This window comes from Aegilops tauschii, chromosome 3, assembly GCF_002575655.3.
Source record: "Aegilops tauschii subsp. strangulata cultivar AL8/78 chromosome 3, Aet v6.0, whole genome shotgun sequence".
Taxonomy (NCBI): domain Eukaryota; kingdom Viridiplantae; phylum Streptophyta; class Magnoliopsida; order Poales; family Poaceae; genus Aegilops; species Aegilops tauschii.
In genome coordinates, this window is record NC_053037.3 from 610132151 (window position 1) to 610151267 (window position 19117).

General features: G+C 42.9%; 2 protein-coding genes across 2 annotated transcripts; both read right to left on the minus strand.

Annotated features, from left to right (window-relative positions):
- Nucleotides 1-10791: 10791 nt before the first annotated feature.
- On the minus strand, nucleotides 10792-14816 carry LOC109763148 (receptor-like protein kinase FERONIA). The gene is made up of 2 exons (XM_020322004.4): nucleotides 14699-14816; nucleotides 10792-13741 (listed from the first exon to the last, which is right to left on the minus strand). The coding sequence occupies exon 2, from the start codon at nucleotides 13564-13566 to the stop codon at nucleotides 11227-11229; it is 2340 nt and encodes a 779-aa protein (XP_020177593.1). The 5' UTR covers nucleotides 13567-13741; nucleotides 14699-14816; the 3' UTR covers nucleotides 10792-11226.
- Nucleotides 14817-17505: 2689 nt separating this feature from the next.
- LOC120962078 (uncharacterized) lies at nucleotides 17506-17949 on the minus strand. Its single transcript, XM_073495776.1, has one exon. It carries the CDS (start codon nucleotides 17947-17949, stop codon nucleotides 17506-17508), a length of 444 nt encoding a protein of 147 aa, XP_073351877.1.
- Nucleotides 17950-19117: the final 1168 nt, after the last annotated feature.

Here is a 19117-nt window from a genome sequence, read left to right on the forward strand (position 1 = left end):
AACTCTCTCCGAGGGTCCTTGAGTTGCTTAGGATTTATCGAGGATTTGTCAAAATGCAATAAAACATGATATGCAATGATGATCTATGTATAACATACCAAATTGAAAATTTGGGATGTTACAAACCTACCCCCCTTAAGATGAATCTCGCCCTCGAGATTCGGGTTGGCTAGAAAACAGGTGGGAGTGGTCTTTCCGTAGATCTTCCTCTCGCTCCCAGGTGGCTTCACCTTCTGTGTGGTGACTCCACTGAACTTTGCAAAACTTGATAACCTTGCTGCGGGTAACTCGGCTGGCATACTCAAGAATCTTAACTGGTTTCTCCTCATAGGTCAAATCACTTTCCAACTAAATCGCTTCCAGTGGCACAGTATCTCTCAGTGGTATCTCAGCCATCTCTGCATGGCACTTCTTCAACTGAGAAACATGAAATACATCATGTACTCCAGACAATCCTTCGGGCAATTCCAGCTTGTAAGCAACCTCTCCCATACGTTCCAAAACTCTGTATGGTCCGATAAAACGGGGCGCTAACTTTCCCTTAACTCCAAAGCGCTTCACTCCTCGAAGTGGTGATACTCGAAGATACACTCTGTCTCCGACTTCATGAACTGTCTCCTTTCGTTTAGAATCAGCATAACTCTTCTGTCTGGACTGGGCTACCTTGAGCCTATCGCGAATCAACCTCACTTTCTGTTCAGACTCCTTATTCAAATCTGGTCCAAACAACTGACGGTCTCCAACTTCGTCCCATAACAACGGTGTTCTACACCTCCTTCCGTACAAAGCTTCGAAAGGGGCCATCTTCAAACTGGTTTGATAACTGTTGTTATACGAAAACTCTGCATATGGTAAATTGTCGTCCCAACTGGATCCGTAATCTAGTGCACATGCTCTCAACATGTTCTCCAAAATCTGGTTGACTCTCTCGGTCTGTCCATCTGTCTGTGGGTGGAAAGCTGTACTAAATTCCAGCCTGGTTCCCAGTGTTTCATGTAACTGCTTCCAAAACTTCGAGGTAAATTGGGTTCCTCTGTCTGATACAATGGTCCTCGGAACTCCATGCAAACATACGATCCTGGTCATGTATATCTTTGCCAACTTAGCACTGTTGTAAGTGGTCTTCACTGGAATGAAATGAGCCACTTTCGTCAATCGGTCGACTACAACCCATATTGAGTCATAGCCTGAACGAGTCCTGGGTAATCCTGTGATAAAATCCATGCCTATTTTATCCCACTTCCATTCGGGTATCGGCAATGGTTGTAGCAATCCTGCTGGCTTCTGATGCTCTTCCTTCACTCTCTGACACACATCACAAACTGCTACATATTCTGCAATATCCTTCTTCATTCCGGTCCACCAGAAAGTATTCTTCAAATCCAAATACATCTTGGTATTCCCTGGGTGAATCGAGTACGGTGAATCATGGGCTTCCTGCAAAATCAACTTCCTGATCTCTAGATCATTTGGCACATATACGCGGTCCTCAAACCATAAGGTATCGTGCTCATCCTCACGAAATCCCTTGGCTTTTCCTTTGCTCATCTTCTCCTTTATCTCTTCAATCTCCTTGTCTGTCTTCTGAGCTTCTCTGATCTTTTCCATCAAGGTAGACTGAATCTCCAATGTCGCTAAATAGCCTCTTGGGACTATTTCCAAACATAGCTCGCGAAGGTCCTCGGCTAACTCCTGAGGTAACTCTCCTGTCATGAGGGTGTTGACATGACTCTTGCGGCTCAACGCGTCTGCTACTACGTTAGCCTTTCCAGGGTGATAATGTAATCTCATATCATAATCTTTAATGAGCTCCAACCATCTCCTCTGTCTGAGATTTAACTCCTTCTGCGTGAAAATATACTTCAAACTCTTGTGATCTGTATACACCTCACAATGGTTTCCGATGAGGAAATGTCTCCATGTCTTCAATGCATGCACCACGGCTGCTAATTCCAAATCATGCGTAGCATAATTCTTCTCATGGGGTTTAAGTTGTCGTGAAGCATATGACACAACTCTTCCTTCCTGCATAAGCACTGCTCCAAGTCCTCGACGAGAAGCGTCGCAGTAAACTTCATAGTCCTTGCGTTGATCTGGCAGAATCAACACTGGTGAGGTAACCAATCGTTTCTTCAACTCTTGGAAACTAGCTTCACATTCCTCAGTCCAATTGAATTTGGTGTCCTTCTTCAATAGCTCAGTCATGGGCTTAGCAATCTTTGAGAAATTTTCGATGAATCTCCGGTAGTATCCTGCAAGTCCAAGAAAACTTCGGATTTCTCCAACTGTCGTGGGTGATTCCCAACTTGTCACTGTGTCGACATTGGCAGGGTCTACTGCTATTCCTTCTCCAGAAATAACATGTCCAAGGAATCCAACTTCCTTCAGCCAAAACTCACATTTGTTGAACTTGGTGTATAACTGATGTTCTCTGAGCTTCTCAAGTACCAATCGTAAATGCTCCTCATGCTCTTCTTCATCCTTGGAAAAGATTAAAATATCATCAATGAAAACCACGACGAACTTATCCAAAAACTCCATAAACACTTTGTTCATCAGGTTCATGAAATAGGCAGGTGCGTTAGTCAGTCCAAATGACATAACAGTATACTCATATAATCCATATCTGGTGGTAAAAGCCGTCTTTGGTATATCCTGCTCTCGAATCTTTAACTGATGGTATCCTGATCGTAGATCGATCTTGGAAAATACTTTAGCTCCTTGTAGGCGGTCAAACAAATCATTGATCATCGGCAGTGGGTACTTGTTTTTGATGGTCACTTCATTCAATCCTCGGTAATCAACAACCATCCTCAGTGATCCATCTTTCTTCTCCACTAGAAGTACTGGTGATCCCCAAGGTGACGAACTTGGGCGAATATAGCCTTTATCTAGTAACTCCTTGATCTGCTTCTTAATTTCCTCCAAATCCTTTGCGGGCATCCTGTACGGTCTCTTAGATATTGGCCCTGTGCCTGGCAAAAGTTCAATCAAGAACTCAATGTCTCTATCTGGTGGCATGCCTGGCAACTCTTCTGGAAATACATCCGGATAATCCTTCACCACTGGTACTTCCTCCTGTACAACTCCTGATAAGGAATTTACTTGAGTCCTCTTCGACATATGCCGGGATACATACTTGATCCTTTTTCCTTCTGGGGTGGTAAGCAAAATCGTCTTGCTGGCACAATCGACGTTTCCTCCATACAACGATAGCCAATCCATTCCCAAAATCACATCCAAACCTTGCGATTCCAAAACAATGAGGTCTGAGGGGAAAACATGCCTTCCAATGGCCAATGGTATCTGAAAACATCCTTGGGTTGCCATATACTCTGCTCCTGGCGAGGTTACTAACATAGGGGTTTTGAGAACTTGTGTGGACATCTTAAACTTATTCACGAATCCCCTTGATATGTATGAATGCGATGCACCAGTATGGAAAAGAACGGTTGCAGTAAATGACTTAACCAAAAACTTACCTATTACTGCATTAGGCTGAGCTTCAACTTCCTCCACGCTCACGTGGTTCACATGCCCTTTGTTGAACGGGTTCGGCTTCTTCCCAGAGCTTCCATTGCCATTTCCATTTTGGGCTTCAGGACAATCAGTTGCATAATGTCCAGTCTTCTGGCACTTGAAACAAGTAATGTGACTTAGATCCCTCTTGGTTGGGGTAGATGGGTTGGTGCGGTTCTGTCCGTTTCCTCCTCCATTCCCATTACCATTCTTGGAGCCATTATGGTTGTGCGAACTACCTCCTCCATGGGTATGCTGAAACTGTCCTCCCGGCTTCGGGGTAAATCGTGGCTTCTGCTGGGCTCCAGAATTGTACTTCCCTTGTCCATACTTCCTCTTGCGGTTCTCAATCTGCTGTTGCTTCCCTTCAATCATGAGAGCTCTATCTACCAGATCCTGGTAGTTGTTGAAGGTTGCTACCATCAACTGCATACTCGGTTCATCATTCAGCCCTTCCAAAAATTTCTCCTGCTTGGTAGCATCTGTAGCAACGTCATCTGGTGCATAACGTGCTAACTTACTGAAATCCTCCACATACTGGCCTACGGTGCGTCCTCCTTGGCGTAGGTTGCGAAACTCACGCTTCTTCATAGCCATAGCTCCTGCTGAAACATGAGCTATACGGAAAGCTTGCTGAAACTGGTCCCATGTGACAGTGTCAATAGGGTGCGTGGCTGTATAATTCTCCCACCATGATGCTGCGGGTCCATCAAGCTGATGTGCGGCAAAACGCACTCTTTCCGCATCTGTGCATCCTGCAGTGGTCAACTCCCTTCCAACTTTGCGGAGCCAATCATCTGCTACAATCGGCTCGGTGCTACTGGAAAACACCGGCGGGTTTAGCCTTAAGAAACGGGCTAAGTGATCAACAGGGGGTGGTGGCGGTGGGTTGTTGTTGTTGTTGTTGCCTTGGTTCTGCACTAACACTTGCATCAGGGCATTCTGTTGCTGAATCAACTGGGTGATCTCCGGTGGGAAAACAAATCCGGTATCGCGTCTCGGAGGCATCTAATAGGTTTAGAAAAGATGAGAGTTAAGAATAGAATGAGGTCTGGAGAGAAAACACTACCCATATGCTCATGAGACAAATCAATCAATATCACTCAATCAATTCAAAAAAGGCAAAACAATCGATCTAACTAGCGTTACAAAGTGCTTGAACTATACTATTAAATGGGGGAAAACTACTACTGATATGGTGGTCTACTAGAAATTCTGATCCGTTGAAGACTCCATGATGTCTGCTCCAGCTTCGTCAACCCAGACGCCTTCACTTGGTTCTGAGTCGGTGTCGTCGATGATGATGTAGTTATCCGGACAAGTGCATTCGTCGACTTCTGCCTTTGGCACTGGATTTCCCATGAATACTCCAATCTTCTTCTCCAGGTCGTCATTCTTCCCTACTAGTGCGTTGATTTCCTCCAAATAATCTTCGCGTGTAGCCTTAAGTTCTTCTTGGAGCTCTTTGATCTTCGTTAATGCCTTCTTCAGTTCTTCCTTGTCCGTGCACATCTGGTTCTCCTGGCGACGAATATGTTGGTTCTGCTCCTGGATGAAAGCTGCGATTGATCCATCCTTCTTGGTTCTAATCATCTCCCATTGCGCGTCTCGGCGTCCACAAATTTGGTAAATTGTATCCTTAAGCTCCTGGTGGTAGACTTCTCCAATGCGTCCCATGGCGATGTGTGCGGCCATGCTCTTCCCTAAACTCCAAGTTGGTGCTTCGAAAACCAATCTTATGGGTTCAGTAACTGGCACAAACGTCCTTCCTGGAATAATAACTTGAATCTTCCAGCTCTCCTCTTCAGGTAATGTGGCGTTGTAGGTTCCGGTGATGCTTGGTATTCATATGTTCAAGTACTTGGTGACTTCCTTCAAGTGTCGACCAAACGGCGTGTCTTCATCTGGTTGCATGAACTTGCTCCTTGCATTCGCCATTCCTAAAGAGTAGAAAGTGGAGAGAGGTCAAAAATGAGAAGAGAGAAGCTTTCTAGGGCTTAAGCTTAGTGGTCGTGTCCTACAGTCAGCGTGTGCTCTGATACCAACTTTGTAGCGACCAGACCTCAAATGGTCTGTGCTGCTGTGCACCAGTGTCATCCCTGGATCAATAATGCTGACACGCACAGTACAAATGGAGGATTTATAACAGAGTAGCAATCACACACTTATTACATCGAATATCTCCGAAGAGATTAAGTATGATAAACATGGCTTAAGGCCATCTAATAACGATAACAGCGGAAGACTTGGAAGATAAGTGAGTCCATCAACTCCAGCGGCATCACTAAGTATAAGACCACGACCTAAGGCACCTTACTAGTCGTCTGAAGAGTCTGCAACATGAAACGTTGCAGCCCGAAAACGGGTCAGCAGATAGGATATGCTGGCAAAGTAACACATAGAGAGAAATGAACAATAATAATGCTATACTACATGCATATATGGCTGGTGGAAAGCTCTATGGTTACAGTTTTGCGAAAAGCCAATTTTATCCTACTTCAAAGGAATAAATTTTATTTAACTATCATGGTGGTTATGAAACATTGAGAAGGTACCTCCAACTCAATCCCAATTAGGTGTCATCATTAACCCAACAAAATTAATTAAAAGTAACATGGTGATGAGATTCAAATGATAATCCAGGTACTAGATACTCAAGTTGTCCATAACCGGGGACACGGCTAACCATGATTAGTTTGTACACTCTGCAGAGATTTGCGCACTTTTCCCCACAAGACTCGATCGCCTCCGCTTGATTCTCGTACTGCATGATGTTTGAGAAACGGATGACCGAGACACAGCCTTTCAGAAACAATCACTCTTTACTCTGGATGGACCGGTACACCTACTTTCCCCTACATCTGCTAGCCCACCTCTTCAAGAGATCCTGTAACCTACTCAACTATGCTAGAGCCCATAATAGCTTGTGGCTGCACACGGAAGTTTCTAGCATGAATAATCTTATGATCCCTTTGAGCCTGGGTGGCGGTCCTTATACAAACAGACAACACTGGGTTCTCCAGGTGCCTCAATCCACCCAGATGTGAGTTTTAGTTGCCACCTTAAGTTGAACCATTAGTAAACATCTCACATCTGTCATGAATATCACTCAAACCCATCCACGTCTACGAGCATAGCATGGCAATAATAAAAGCAACGTAGAAGTAACTCCCAAGGGTTTGAATAGAAACAGGTAATAGGTACTACCTCAACTACTTCCCAATACCCACAATTTAATTAGATCCTAATCATGCAATTGTTTGAGGAATAGATCTAATGCAATAAAACTGGGTATGAAAAGTATGATCAAAGTGTTACTTGCCTTGCTGATGATCCGCAAAACCTAACGAGTCGAAGTAACAAGCGGCACACTCCGGGTACTCCATCGCAAACAAACAAGCATACAATCAGTACTCATATAATGCACAGGTAAAACTCGAATGAAAGATCCAACCAGAAAGTTCAACTTAAGAACTCCGGTTTACAAAAAGAATCAACTCGAAAGAAGCAACGAAAGTCAAACGGCGAAAGAAAATAGCTTCGTTTACTAATCTGGATCTAGGTCAAATTTTACTGTAGCAAAAACTTGTTTGAGTAGGTTAAACGGAAAGAGAATTTCGAGACGAAACTCTAGGCGCTTGAATCGCCTGATTCCGATAAACGAGCGAAAAGTTAAACAGAATCGAAGATTCGATCAGAAATCGAATCTGAGAAAATCGTAGAAAAAATCCGACGAAAAAGAAAAACGGACGAACGGTTAAAGAACGGACGTTCGTTAACAGAGAAAAACCGACGAACGCGTTCGTTAAAACGAACGGTTCGGTGAACGCTCGCAAAATAATAAAACCGAAAAAAAACCGATCTAGGTTTTTTTTTAAAACCGGCAACGACGAACGGGCAGCGAGGCAGTACCTCGTCGGGGCGGCTCCGGCGAGGGCTCCGGCGGGGCGCGGGGGTGCGAGGGTGCGGGCGAGGGCGAGGGGCGGCGGCGGCGGCTCCCGTGCGGCGGCGGCGGGGCTCGGCGAGTGCGGCGGCGGCGGCGGGATGAGAGGAGAGAGAGAGGGGGGGAATATAAAGAGGGGGGGTAGCAAGCTTGGAGGAGGGGGCAAGCTCCGGGGCGGCTCGGTCCCGTGTCCATGGAGGACACGGCGGCGGCGCTCTCCCGTGCAGAGGAAGGAGAGGGCGCGGGCGGGCAGGCGCTCGGCTGGGCTGCGGCCCGGTCGGGCGTCGCGCGTTTTTTTTAAAATAAGTTCCGCGGAAAATAATTCATAGAAAAATAAATAAAAATTGGAAAAATATAAAATAAATTTTTCCCGTCTTGTTTGAAAATCTAGAATAGGGTGAACATTTGTTTAACACAAAATAAATATTTTGAAAACATGCGATATTTTTAATGCAATAAAAATTGCAAATAAAATCCGAATAAATTCCAATAAATGATTTTAACATTTTTCCTCCAGTATTTCAATTGTTTTGGAGAAGTCATATTTTCTCCTCTCGTTTATTTTTAAAATGAAATATTTTTCCGGAGAGAAAATAATTAAAACCAAAATCCTCGTCTTATTATTTAATGAAAATCAAATATGAAAATTTGAGAAAATCCCCAACTCTCTCCGAGGGTCCTTGAGTTGCTTAGGATTTATCGAGGATTTGTCAAAATGCAATAAAACATGATATGCAATGATGATCTATGTATAACATACCAAATTGAAAATTTGGGATGTTACACTACACCCATTACAGTTTAGGTACTTCTACTGTTTGAAAATACTTGGCCCATTGGAAAATACGTGTGCATGCGTTCTTTTGCACAAAATAATGTTCTATTCGACGTACAAAGAAAAATAAATATTATACTTATAATACGAAATATCCTTAACTGACCTGATAACCATTGGAATATGATTGGAGTTTTTTTTTTTAAATGAGAAAGGCAACACCCTTAAAGCTGAAATAGAGACAGGAAACTAACGAAAGAGTGTGTATCGAGAGAATGGGAAATGTGAGAGGATTTTAAAGGAAACAAACAATACAAAGACCCGCACTCTCGTCAATGGCATGCCAGACAGAACAAATCAATAACTTTCATGACTGACCTACAAATTGCCCTGAATGGCATCTCCAGAATTGACACCTCCGTAGAAAGTGACTGCTTTTTCTTTTTCATATTTCAATTTGCAATTTCTAGCAAAGAAGTGAATATGATGGATGACCTTGACTAGTAAATTATAGCCAGATATTTAGTACTTAGCTATTGAATCAGAATCGAGATAGACAAATATAATGTCCCCACAAAACGAAAATCTTACATTACTTACTAATTGGAGTTTCCTTTCATGCTACTGTAATGGTCCACATCAAGTTAGTTGAACAACAGGATATTTATTTTGTGGCTAGAATTAAATGAGGGATTTTGTTGCTCGGAGTCCATGGAAAATATCAGGCCTGCCATGCATGAGGTTTATCTATCTCAAATCTCGATGAAGCCTGTGTTTAATTACAAGGATTGTTTACAACCAGTAAGAAAAGGGGTTGCTTTCAAAGTAAATAGCCCAAACAGGTCATGTCAGTAAGCATACGCACACTGTTCTTATCTAGCTCGATGGAGGTATGTCGATAAGAAAGCGTCCAACTACATCCATTTTTTTTAGCTGTCCAGCCAGATCCTTGTGGGGACTGGAGTTGGGAGAATGGTCTGAACTGATGAGCATTTCTTGGGAGATTTGCCTTACTGTGCAGGATGATTCCGTTGTTTGGTTACATAACTAAGCATATGTATGGCGTGCTTATGTAGCTTGATGGTGGTACGTAGACAAGAAGCGTCCAGCTACTCCCTTGGGTGATCTGGAGTTGTTAGGAGAATGGTCTGAACTGATGAACATTTTATAGGAGGTTTACCTTACTGAGCATGATGATTCTGTCTGTTGTTTGGGAGTTCACTTATAACAAGGTGTACACGGCTAAATATTTGTATCATGCTTTGACTTGCAGGGGATGGAGCGGCTGATACTCGTAAGCAAATGCTTTGGGGGCTTGGGATTCCTCTCAAGAACAGAGTTGTTTGCCTGACAAGTGATTCAGAGCAGAGTTCCTACAGAGAACAACTTCAGAAAAGAAATGGCCCAGGGAATGGTCTTTTCCCTTGTTTTGACCTTAATGAGAGTGTTGATAACCTTTTCTTTTCCTGTCTTGTTGCATCTTCTGTTCGGTTTACTGTGAAGGGTGTTTCCAGTTAGGCACCTGCTGAATCTGCAGCCAGGGTAGTTCTAGATTTGGATCAGACAGTTGCCTTTCTTTACGGGCAATAGCAGGAGCTCTGCATTTTCATTATAGCAGGGGAGACGAAAACAAGTTATAGGTTTGTATGTTCAGGTACAAGAGTACTGAACAGCCCAGAGAAGCAACTCAGAAAGAGAATCAGGATTAATCAGTGCAGCATTGTGAGTCGATAGGAGTGACATTGCCATGGTTTATCGCCTCGAAATATCCTCTGCAGGCCATCATTTTGACATGTGCCAGATGAATTTATAAATACAGAGTTACTCTGCAGATGCAAATTACTGAATATTGGGACCTGCTCTTCGTATGAAATGCTTATATCTAATGGTATGTACCAAGAATTCTTTTTGCTGATGCATTTTCCCTCCGTTTATGCTTATTTCTAACAGATGTACATGCATGCGCTGTTCTTCAGGGAGGGGGAAGAATGCACTTGAGGATCAAAAACTTAAGAGGATATCCTAGGTTCTCCACCTTCTGTCATTTGTTTCTTTAGGATGGTTCCCAACAGGCAAGAGTCTTCACCTCCGCTCAATATTTATTTATATTCAACCATGGTTCAATCATGCGTTAGAGAATTTAACAACTTGCAGGCATTCTTCTCCCTGGGCAACAGAGCATGTAGTATGCACCTAATTGGACAATCGTTGACTCTTTAGTGGTAAGCACACGATATCTGATCTTGCCACCACCTCAAGCCTGAGTTGGGACTACAAATGACAATTGACATTCAGTTGTTGACCAGTACGTACGTGGATATGTACACATGGCAAGCACAGCAATGACATCTACATGTAGTTGACACTTGACCTGGGCTGAACTGACATGCACAAGTGTTGCACTGATAGCACACAGCAGCAAAAGTGGAGGAAAACAAGTGAGCTCAGGGATCGACCGGCAAACAAGGGCAGTCACATTCAAGTGCTGAGTAAAGGTACGCTCGTACTAATGCATAGTTACTAGCTAGGCTCCTAAGAGGATACCAGCATTCAATTTACTTTTGCTCTGCACTTGGATGTTCCAGGCAGCAAGATTGGGCCCTCATCATAGTACATAATGGTAGCACATGTATCAATTCAACAACTTATGGTATCATCAGTTCAGAAGATAATCAGAATGTACAATACCCAGACAGATTTATGACATCGTCCAACAACACACTTGCTATACATAAGGAGCAAAACCACCTGTAAATCTGAATCTACCAGCTTCACAAAATCAGCAGATGATAACTGAAAGTCCTGAACGTACATGCGTTTTGTCTTATCGGCCATCTGGATGCATGAGCTCTGAGAATACAGCTTTCACTCCTGAGAGGCTCATCACTGAACCTGAAGATGGTCGCACCCTGGGGGCCATGAGTGATGACATGTTCAACAATGGTGGCTCCTCAGAGATATTGCAGTCCTCCTGCAGCTGTAGTGCGATCTAGAGGCTCCACAGAACATCACCCATAGATGGCCTATCAATGCTACGTTCAGCAACACATTGCTCTGCAGTCTCTGCAAATTTTCTGAAGCACTGGGGGGTGATCTTGCCCATAAGATAGGGGTCGATGATCTCAGTGAGCACACCTTTTCTCTGGCAAGACAGCGCCCACTCACGCAAGCCCACTTGCTCCTCGGGAAGGTCAGGATCTATTACTGGACGTGCACACAGAACCTCAAACAAAACAACCCCAAAGGAGTACACATCTGATTTGTTGGTGAGTCTCTGCCGCCGGAAGTACTCAGGATCTAGATATCCGAAGGTGCCTTTCACAACCGTGCTCACATGGGTATTGTCCACGTCTGCACTAGCCTTAGACAACCCAAAGTCGGAAACCTTTGCCACCCACTTGTCATCCAACAGAATGTTAGTACTCTTCACATCACGGTGGATGATGGCCCTCTTTGCACCGGTGTGCAGGTAGTGCAGCCCCAGTGCAGCTCCAATGCATATCACAAGACGGTGCTCCCATGGTAATGGTGGTTTGTTAGTGTTGTAAAGGTGCTCCTGAAGTGTCCCATTGGCCATGTAATCATACAACAAGATCATCTCGGACTCCTCATCGCAGTAACCAATCAGTGACACAAGGTGGCGATGCCGGAGATTGGTCAACATTTCGATTTCATTCCGGAATTCCTGAATGCCCTGCTGGGACAGCGGGTTACCACGCTTGATTGCCACCTTCTTCATACCAGCTATCTGACCATGGTATACATTCCCAAACCCACCTTTGCCTAGGAGGAAGGCCTCATCGAAGTTATTGGTGGCTTCCTGGATTTGCTTGAACGAGAAGTTGTGGCAGAGCTTCAAATCCTTCGAGTGCGAGGTGGCCAATAGCAATTCTCCATCTCCGTTGGGAGGATTCCCATTGGTCTTGCCATGAGTGTAGTTAGTTTTCTTCCGCCTGTACATAACATAAATGCAGAAACTGGAAATGAACAAAGCCAAGACACCAGAAGCAGCTCCACCTCCAATGATCGCTGGGATTCTAGCATTTGTTTTATCTTGACCATGAGATTCTGACCCATCACGATTTTGCTTGGGCGTAGGGTTGACACCAGCAAGATTATTATTGCTGTTATCTTGTAGTTTGAAGACCTCCAGACCATTCAGAATTGCATCATAATATTCTGTACCGACACTGAGATCAGGGTGGAGTGCTACCCAGAGATCTGTCTGACCATGACCAACTGTGACAATGACGTAGTTGGTGTAAACTGGTATACCAATTCCTCCGCTCCAATCAATGACATCCATCTGCTCCACTGCTGTCTGGTTGTTGATGTATATGACGAATTGCCTCTGGCCTATCTTGGTCATTGGATACTGGATCTCACAGAAATGGAACCTCAAAAGGTAATAGAACCCTGCATCGACAGGCAAAATCCATGTAAGATTGTACCTCATGTTGTTACGTGCATTCCACCCCATAGATCTTGCTGTCTCATAGATATCGATTGGTGCTATGTAATCCGGCATGCTAAGCGGGTAACTGATTGTGATGTTGTTGTCTTTGAAAAAATTCATGCCATCAGATCCATAAATATAGAGGGAGTCCTCTTCCCATGAACGGTAAAAGCCCGAATCATGTTTCCCAGAGATAGTCACGCCCCCAACATTAAGACGGTACATTGTTTCAAGGCCTATGCTAGAGGAAATCGGGAATAGATCTGGGTTCCCACCATTCGCGAATCTTGGCACTGGTATCGTGAAAATGTCAGGAGTGTGCACAATTTCAATGCCATTCACATACGCGTAAGACCCAGTGTGGCGTGGTGATGGGGAAAATGTGACACTAAGTTGAGATGAAGTAACATTCAAGGAGTATTCACGGATGAGGTAACTATGACCCATGGCCTGAGCAGTCTGGGAAGGATTGAAGTCATTTAGAAGGCTATAGGTCCCTGCAGTGACACTAAACAAGGCATCTACGGCAGAATGTTCGCCATAAGCAGTTGGATAGAAGTAGAGCCGAAGGAACATGCGGCCAGGGTCAACCCCAAGACTATATGTGGAATTTGAAGTGAAGATGCGTGCAGTCATGTAAGGTACTCGGGATGGAAGTGAGGGGTCTAGGTATGACGCCTTGGCTGAAAGACCAGGAAGTGCTAGCCCAAAGTTAGCATCCCCTTCCCATGTTCGACCATCGGAATCACTGGCACTGCTCGTGGCACCACATCTCATGAGGAACTGGTCAGAGCCTTCGGACAGCACGGGAAACAACAAGAGAGCTATCAGTGTGAAGCATAAGTGGGCAAATAGCTGAACCGGGTAAGCCATTGTAGATCAAATGTCTGAGAGTTTCTCTTCGTTGATATATTATTCCAAGAGAAATTGTATCAAGCAAGAATATTGGACTGAGGCATTGTTGCATTGATTTTTAGAATTAGCAAACAAAGTTGATCTGTGTATTATCCTTGCTTATTGGCGTGGCAGTTGCACAACAGGACCACACCTGAACTTGCAGAAAAGAAGGACAAAAAGAATTAGTTGCAAACTGTGTGAGGACACCCATATAGTAGTCAATAAAAAAGTATTCCATTATAGCGTTCGAAGGTACTAGGACAGTTAGGAAGAACATTATGTCTAGCCATCAACTACAAATTTACAAATCCTACAAGAGCTAGCAGTAGAAAGCTAATAATTTGAAAACGAATCAGGACTACATGCTGCTGGGACATGGGAGTAGCAGATCTTTTCCCAGCCAAAGCCATATTATGTACTCCTCCGTTCCATAATGTAGTGCATATAGTTTTTTTGAAAAGTCAAACTTTGATCCAATTTATAGATAAAACTATTTATATCTACAATACCAAATATATAAAATATGAAACTACATATTATGATAATGATATATACTTGACATTCCAGATGTAAATGTTTTCTCGACAAACTTGGTCAAAGTTTGTGAGGTTTGACTTTTCAAAAAAATCTATATGCACTACATTATGGAACAAAGGGAGTACTAAAACGGCATATTATGGTTGCCATAAATGTCAAGCTTCCATTCAAAATGGTTTCTACTTTGTGTCCTACTGTTATGTATGTGTTGTACATGGCTAGATAGATATCCCCAAAAATCAGGAATATATATTATTAGTTGGTAGCTTTAGGTATTAGCTTTACATAAGGAGGTCCTCTTGCACTCATTCCAACTAAGCATGGAATAAACTGATCTAATCCCTGCTGGATGCTGTAAAGAAAACTGATATAATCCCAGAAGCGTGTCTGACATGAAGGTGCCGTCATACCTCTTGCCGTTCAAGTTAGTTATCCTACCATGCTCCATAATACCTCCCCGTAATAGTGATGAAGTTTAGCAACCATTATTTAGCTAACAAATCTCAAGGAGTGCACAAAAAGAGAGAAGTAATCAAAAAAGGGATTGGAGAAACCATAAGGTTATGTTTACCTGATAAGATAGCTGAAGTTGCAAATTGCCGGTGAAAGCAAGGTCGAAAATCTACAGGACAGATGATACATATCTGGTAGCTATGCCCTTGGTTGGTGAAGTGACTCAGGGACCAGGTGATGATGTTTGGTGGGGAAAGGGAAGATATGGAGTGGAGTTTGACAGACAACTACCTCACTTTCCCCAAAATTGGATAAATAACTAATTATTTTTCTTTACATGAATAATTTCTGTTTTAATCTTGCTGACACTCTGATTTCAGCACATCAATTTTATGTTCTCTGAAACATTATCTTGTTATACATCATGTTTATAAATTATGTTTGCTTTTTCTTACCTGAGAATTCACACCTTGACAGAAGTAACATGGCCTTCTAAAAAAAGGATGGCATGTCTACACCCGTTACAGTTTAGGTACTTCCACATTTTTAATATTCTGGTACTAGAACATGGTAAAATACGTGTGCCTGCAATTTTTTTGTACAAAATCATGTTCTATTTAATGTAGAAAGGAATAAAATGTTATAATTATATTATAATAGTAATATGATAGCAGTTTCTTTTACAAAAAGTAAGAAAGGCAACGTCCTTACATCTGAAATAAGGAGAAGAAAGTAAGGAAAGAGGGTGTAATCGATAAAATGGACAATATAAGAGGATTTCCAAGAAAGAAAACAATACGAAGACCCACACTCTGGTCAATGGGCATGCCAGAATTGACAAAACAATTCAGTAGCTTTCATGACTGATTTACGAATGACCTGAATGGTACCTCAGAATTGACAGCTCCATAGAAAGAGATTGTTTTTCTTCCATGTTTGGATTTATAAATTATAATAAAGAAACGAGAATGATGGATGATCAAGCTATATCGCTGCATACAATTATTATTCAGCTACATATTTATTACTTAGCTATTGAAATCAGAATCCAGATAGACAAATATGATGTCCGGGAAAACCCAAAACATCTTGTATATCTAATAATTGGAGGCTTCTTTCATGCTACTGTAATGGTCCACATCAAGTTATTTGAAAAATTGGATCCTTATTATGTGGCTAAAATTAAATGAGGGATATGGTGGTACAGAGTCCATACGAAATACTAGGCCTACCAGGCATGAGATTTATCTACCTCAGGTCTTGATGAAGCCTGTGTTTAATTACAAGGACTGTTTTCAACAATATAAAAAGAGGGTTGTTTCCACAGTAAATAGTCCAGACAGATTACATAATTAAGCATACGTATGGCGTGCTTATCTAATTTGATGGAGGTATGTAGACAAGGGGATCTGGAGTTAGGGAAATGGTCTGAACTGATGAGCATTTTATGGGAGATTTGCCTTACTAGGCAGGATGAATCTTTTGCCAGGGAGCTCGCTCTTATAACAAGATAAGATAAAATATACACGGCTAAGTATATGCTTCTAGCTTTGACTTTCAGGGGATTGAGTGGATGATACTCGTGTGCAAATGCTTTGGGGGTTTGGGATTCCTCTAATGAACAGACTTGTTCACCTGCAAGTGATTCAGGACAGAGTTCCTTGAGCCTAGAATTGCCCCAGGGAATTATATATCTTTGAGCCTAGAATTGTCATGAGTACTTTCATGTTCTAAACATGTTCTAAACATCTTTATTCTGGTTGTCATGAGTACTTTCATGTAAGGTACCTAGTGGACTTGTTGGTCTGTGGTGAGCTGATGATGTTCAAAACATCTTTATTTTGGTTGAGTACTTTCTGGTTAGTTGTGGCTCCTAATTTTCTTATTGTTTGCTAATAAGTGTGATGACCTAATTTGATCATCTAGGGTGCCTCGGCGTCGACGGCATCCAAGATAACCTAATATGGTCATCTAGGGTGCCTCGGCGTCGACGGCATCCACGATAACCTAATTTGATCATCTAGGGTGCCTCGGCGTCGACGGCATCCACGATAACCTAATATGATCATCTAGGGTGCCTCGGCGTCGACGGCATCCACGATAACCTAATTTGATCATCTAGGGTGCCTCGGCGTCGACGGCATCCACGATAACCTAATTTGATCATCTAGGGTGCCTCGGCGTCGACGGCATCCACGATAACCTAATATGATCATCTAGGGTGCCTCGGCGTCGACGGCATCCAAGATAACCTAATTTGATCATCTAGGGTGCCTCGGCGTCGACGGCATCCAAGATAACCTAATATGATCATCTAGGGTGCCTCGGCGTCGACGGCATCCAAGATAACCTAATATGATCATCTAGGGTGCCTCGGCGTCGACGGCATCCACGATAACCCAATTTGATCATCTAGGGTGCCTCGGCGTCGACGGCATCCACGATAACCTAATATGATCATCTAGGGTGCCTCGGCGTCGACGGAATCCATGATAACCTAATTTGATCATCTAGGGTGCCTCGGCGTCGACGGCATCCAAGATAACCTAATTTGATCATCTAGGGTGCCTCGCCGTCGACAGTATCCAACATATCATCATTCCATCATTTACTGGTGCCATAGTTAACATCAATGACATAGTTAACATCATACTTAACAACTCTAGTCACTAACATAGTTAACATCATACTTAACAACTCTAGTCACTAACATAATTAACATCATGACACCATAGTTAACATCATACTTAACAACTCTAGTTAACAACATAGTTAACATCATGACACCATAGTTCAAAGCTTACAAGACATAGTTCAAGGCTACACCCTACTTCAAATACTGCAAACTGCCACTAGTTCACACATTACAAGCCATAGTTCAATGCTTGAAACTTAAGATAATGACCCACATGGTCAGATTACAAATCACTCTTCATCGCAAATATCCTTGATGTCCTTCAGCTTTCTCTTGTTCTTGTCACTAGCTTTGACAAGATCAGCAATGTGAAACTCCAAATTCCTCCTCTCAGTGCTCAACTTTTCCTTCTCCTTCAAATGAGCAAACTTCAGATTCCTAATCACATTACCTTGGGCAACCTGAATGCTCTTCAACTGGTCAACCTTTTGCTTCAGTTCTTTGTTATCAGCATCCATTGCACCCAGCTGTTCCTTCAAAGCTGAAATATTGTTGACCAAAGGAGGAGTGATCTCCTCATGTTCACCTTGTTGGACTTCATTTTCCTTGGGAATATTGTCCTGGGTATCAAGTAGGTTGTTCACATCCTCAACAAGCTTCTCATAAGTCTCCTGTAGCTTGTTCTTCTGTGATATGAGATTGTGGACAAGTGATGAATGTTCCAGACATGCCATCCTATTAGCACGCTGGCAATCCTCATACAAAAGCCATAGTTTGTGAAGAGCATTCTGCAGATGCTCTGGCCACTCCTCATCTACCCAATGAACAACACCACAACTGCTTGCTTCCTGCAAAACAACAAGTACAAATGCATTTACTTCCTTTTTCACTTCACTTCTATTCAGTCCAATTCAAAACAACTATAGTATACTGCACATGCACATTCAGCTCAATTTTGAATTTATATCTGAATTTTTAACAGCATACTACACTGAATTTACTTCATTTATACCTTAATTTTTAACAGCACAATACAATTCAGTTCAATTCATTTACTTCATTTATATCTATGAACAATGCACTATCATACTTTTTAACAGCACAATTTACCTCACTCAGTCACTATGGATACCTTAATTTTATATCTTTGTACTTAATTTTTAATAGCACAATTTAATTCATTTACTTCATTTATATCACTGTGGTGTTGTTCATTTATATGTATGAACAATTCATTTACTTCACTCAGTCACTATGGTATGGTACATGACAGTACCTTTAACTAAACTACTAGGTGAACAGTGAACATGAACAATGAACAGTGAACATGAACAATGAACAGTGCATATGAACAATTTATAGTTTCTTCACAAAATGAGCAAACTACAGATTTTTGCTAGCACTCACATCAAGTCCACAGGCAATGAACCTCCTCCCAGTGCTAATCCCTTCGAAGCAAACATGCCTCTTCGCCAGCTGGCCATGCTCACACATCACCATCACCTCATCATCAACACCAGAGTAGTTCGGGTCCTCGATTGTAGCCGGGATCTACATCAACAAAAGAAACGCACAAAATCCATCTCACGGGTTCAAATCGAGCAGGAAAAACAAAATCCCCAAACCGAAACCCTTGCTCAAAGAACCCTAGCTACGAGTACAAATCACTGACCTTGATAGGGGAGCCGCCTGAAGAGTACTCGTAGCCCGATTCCTCGCTGTCGTCGCTCCACGAAACCATGGCGGACGGCGGCCAGCTGGCTTCTCACCGACGGCGACCAGAGCCAGAGAGAGGAGGCAGAGGAGAGGGGCGAGAGAGAGAGAGAGAGAGAGGGCGCGGGGCATCTGTCTGGCGAGCACCGACAGGATCGACCGGCGCGGCGTCTTGACCGTTTTCTTCCT

Coding starts and splice junctions, on each gene's coding strand:
- LOC120962078 (XM_073495776.1), bottom strand. CDS start 17,949: ATGGCATGTCTGGAACATTCATCACTTGTCCACAATCTCATATCACAG.
- LOC109763148 (XM_020322004.4), bottom strand. CDS start 13,566: ATGGCTTACCCGGTTCAGCTATTTGCCCACTTATGCTTCACACTGATA.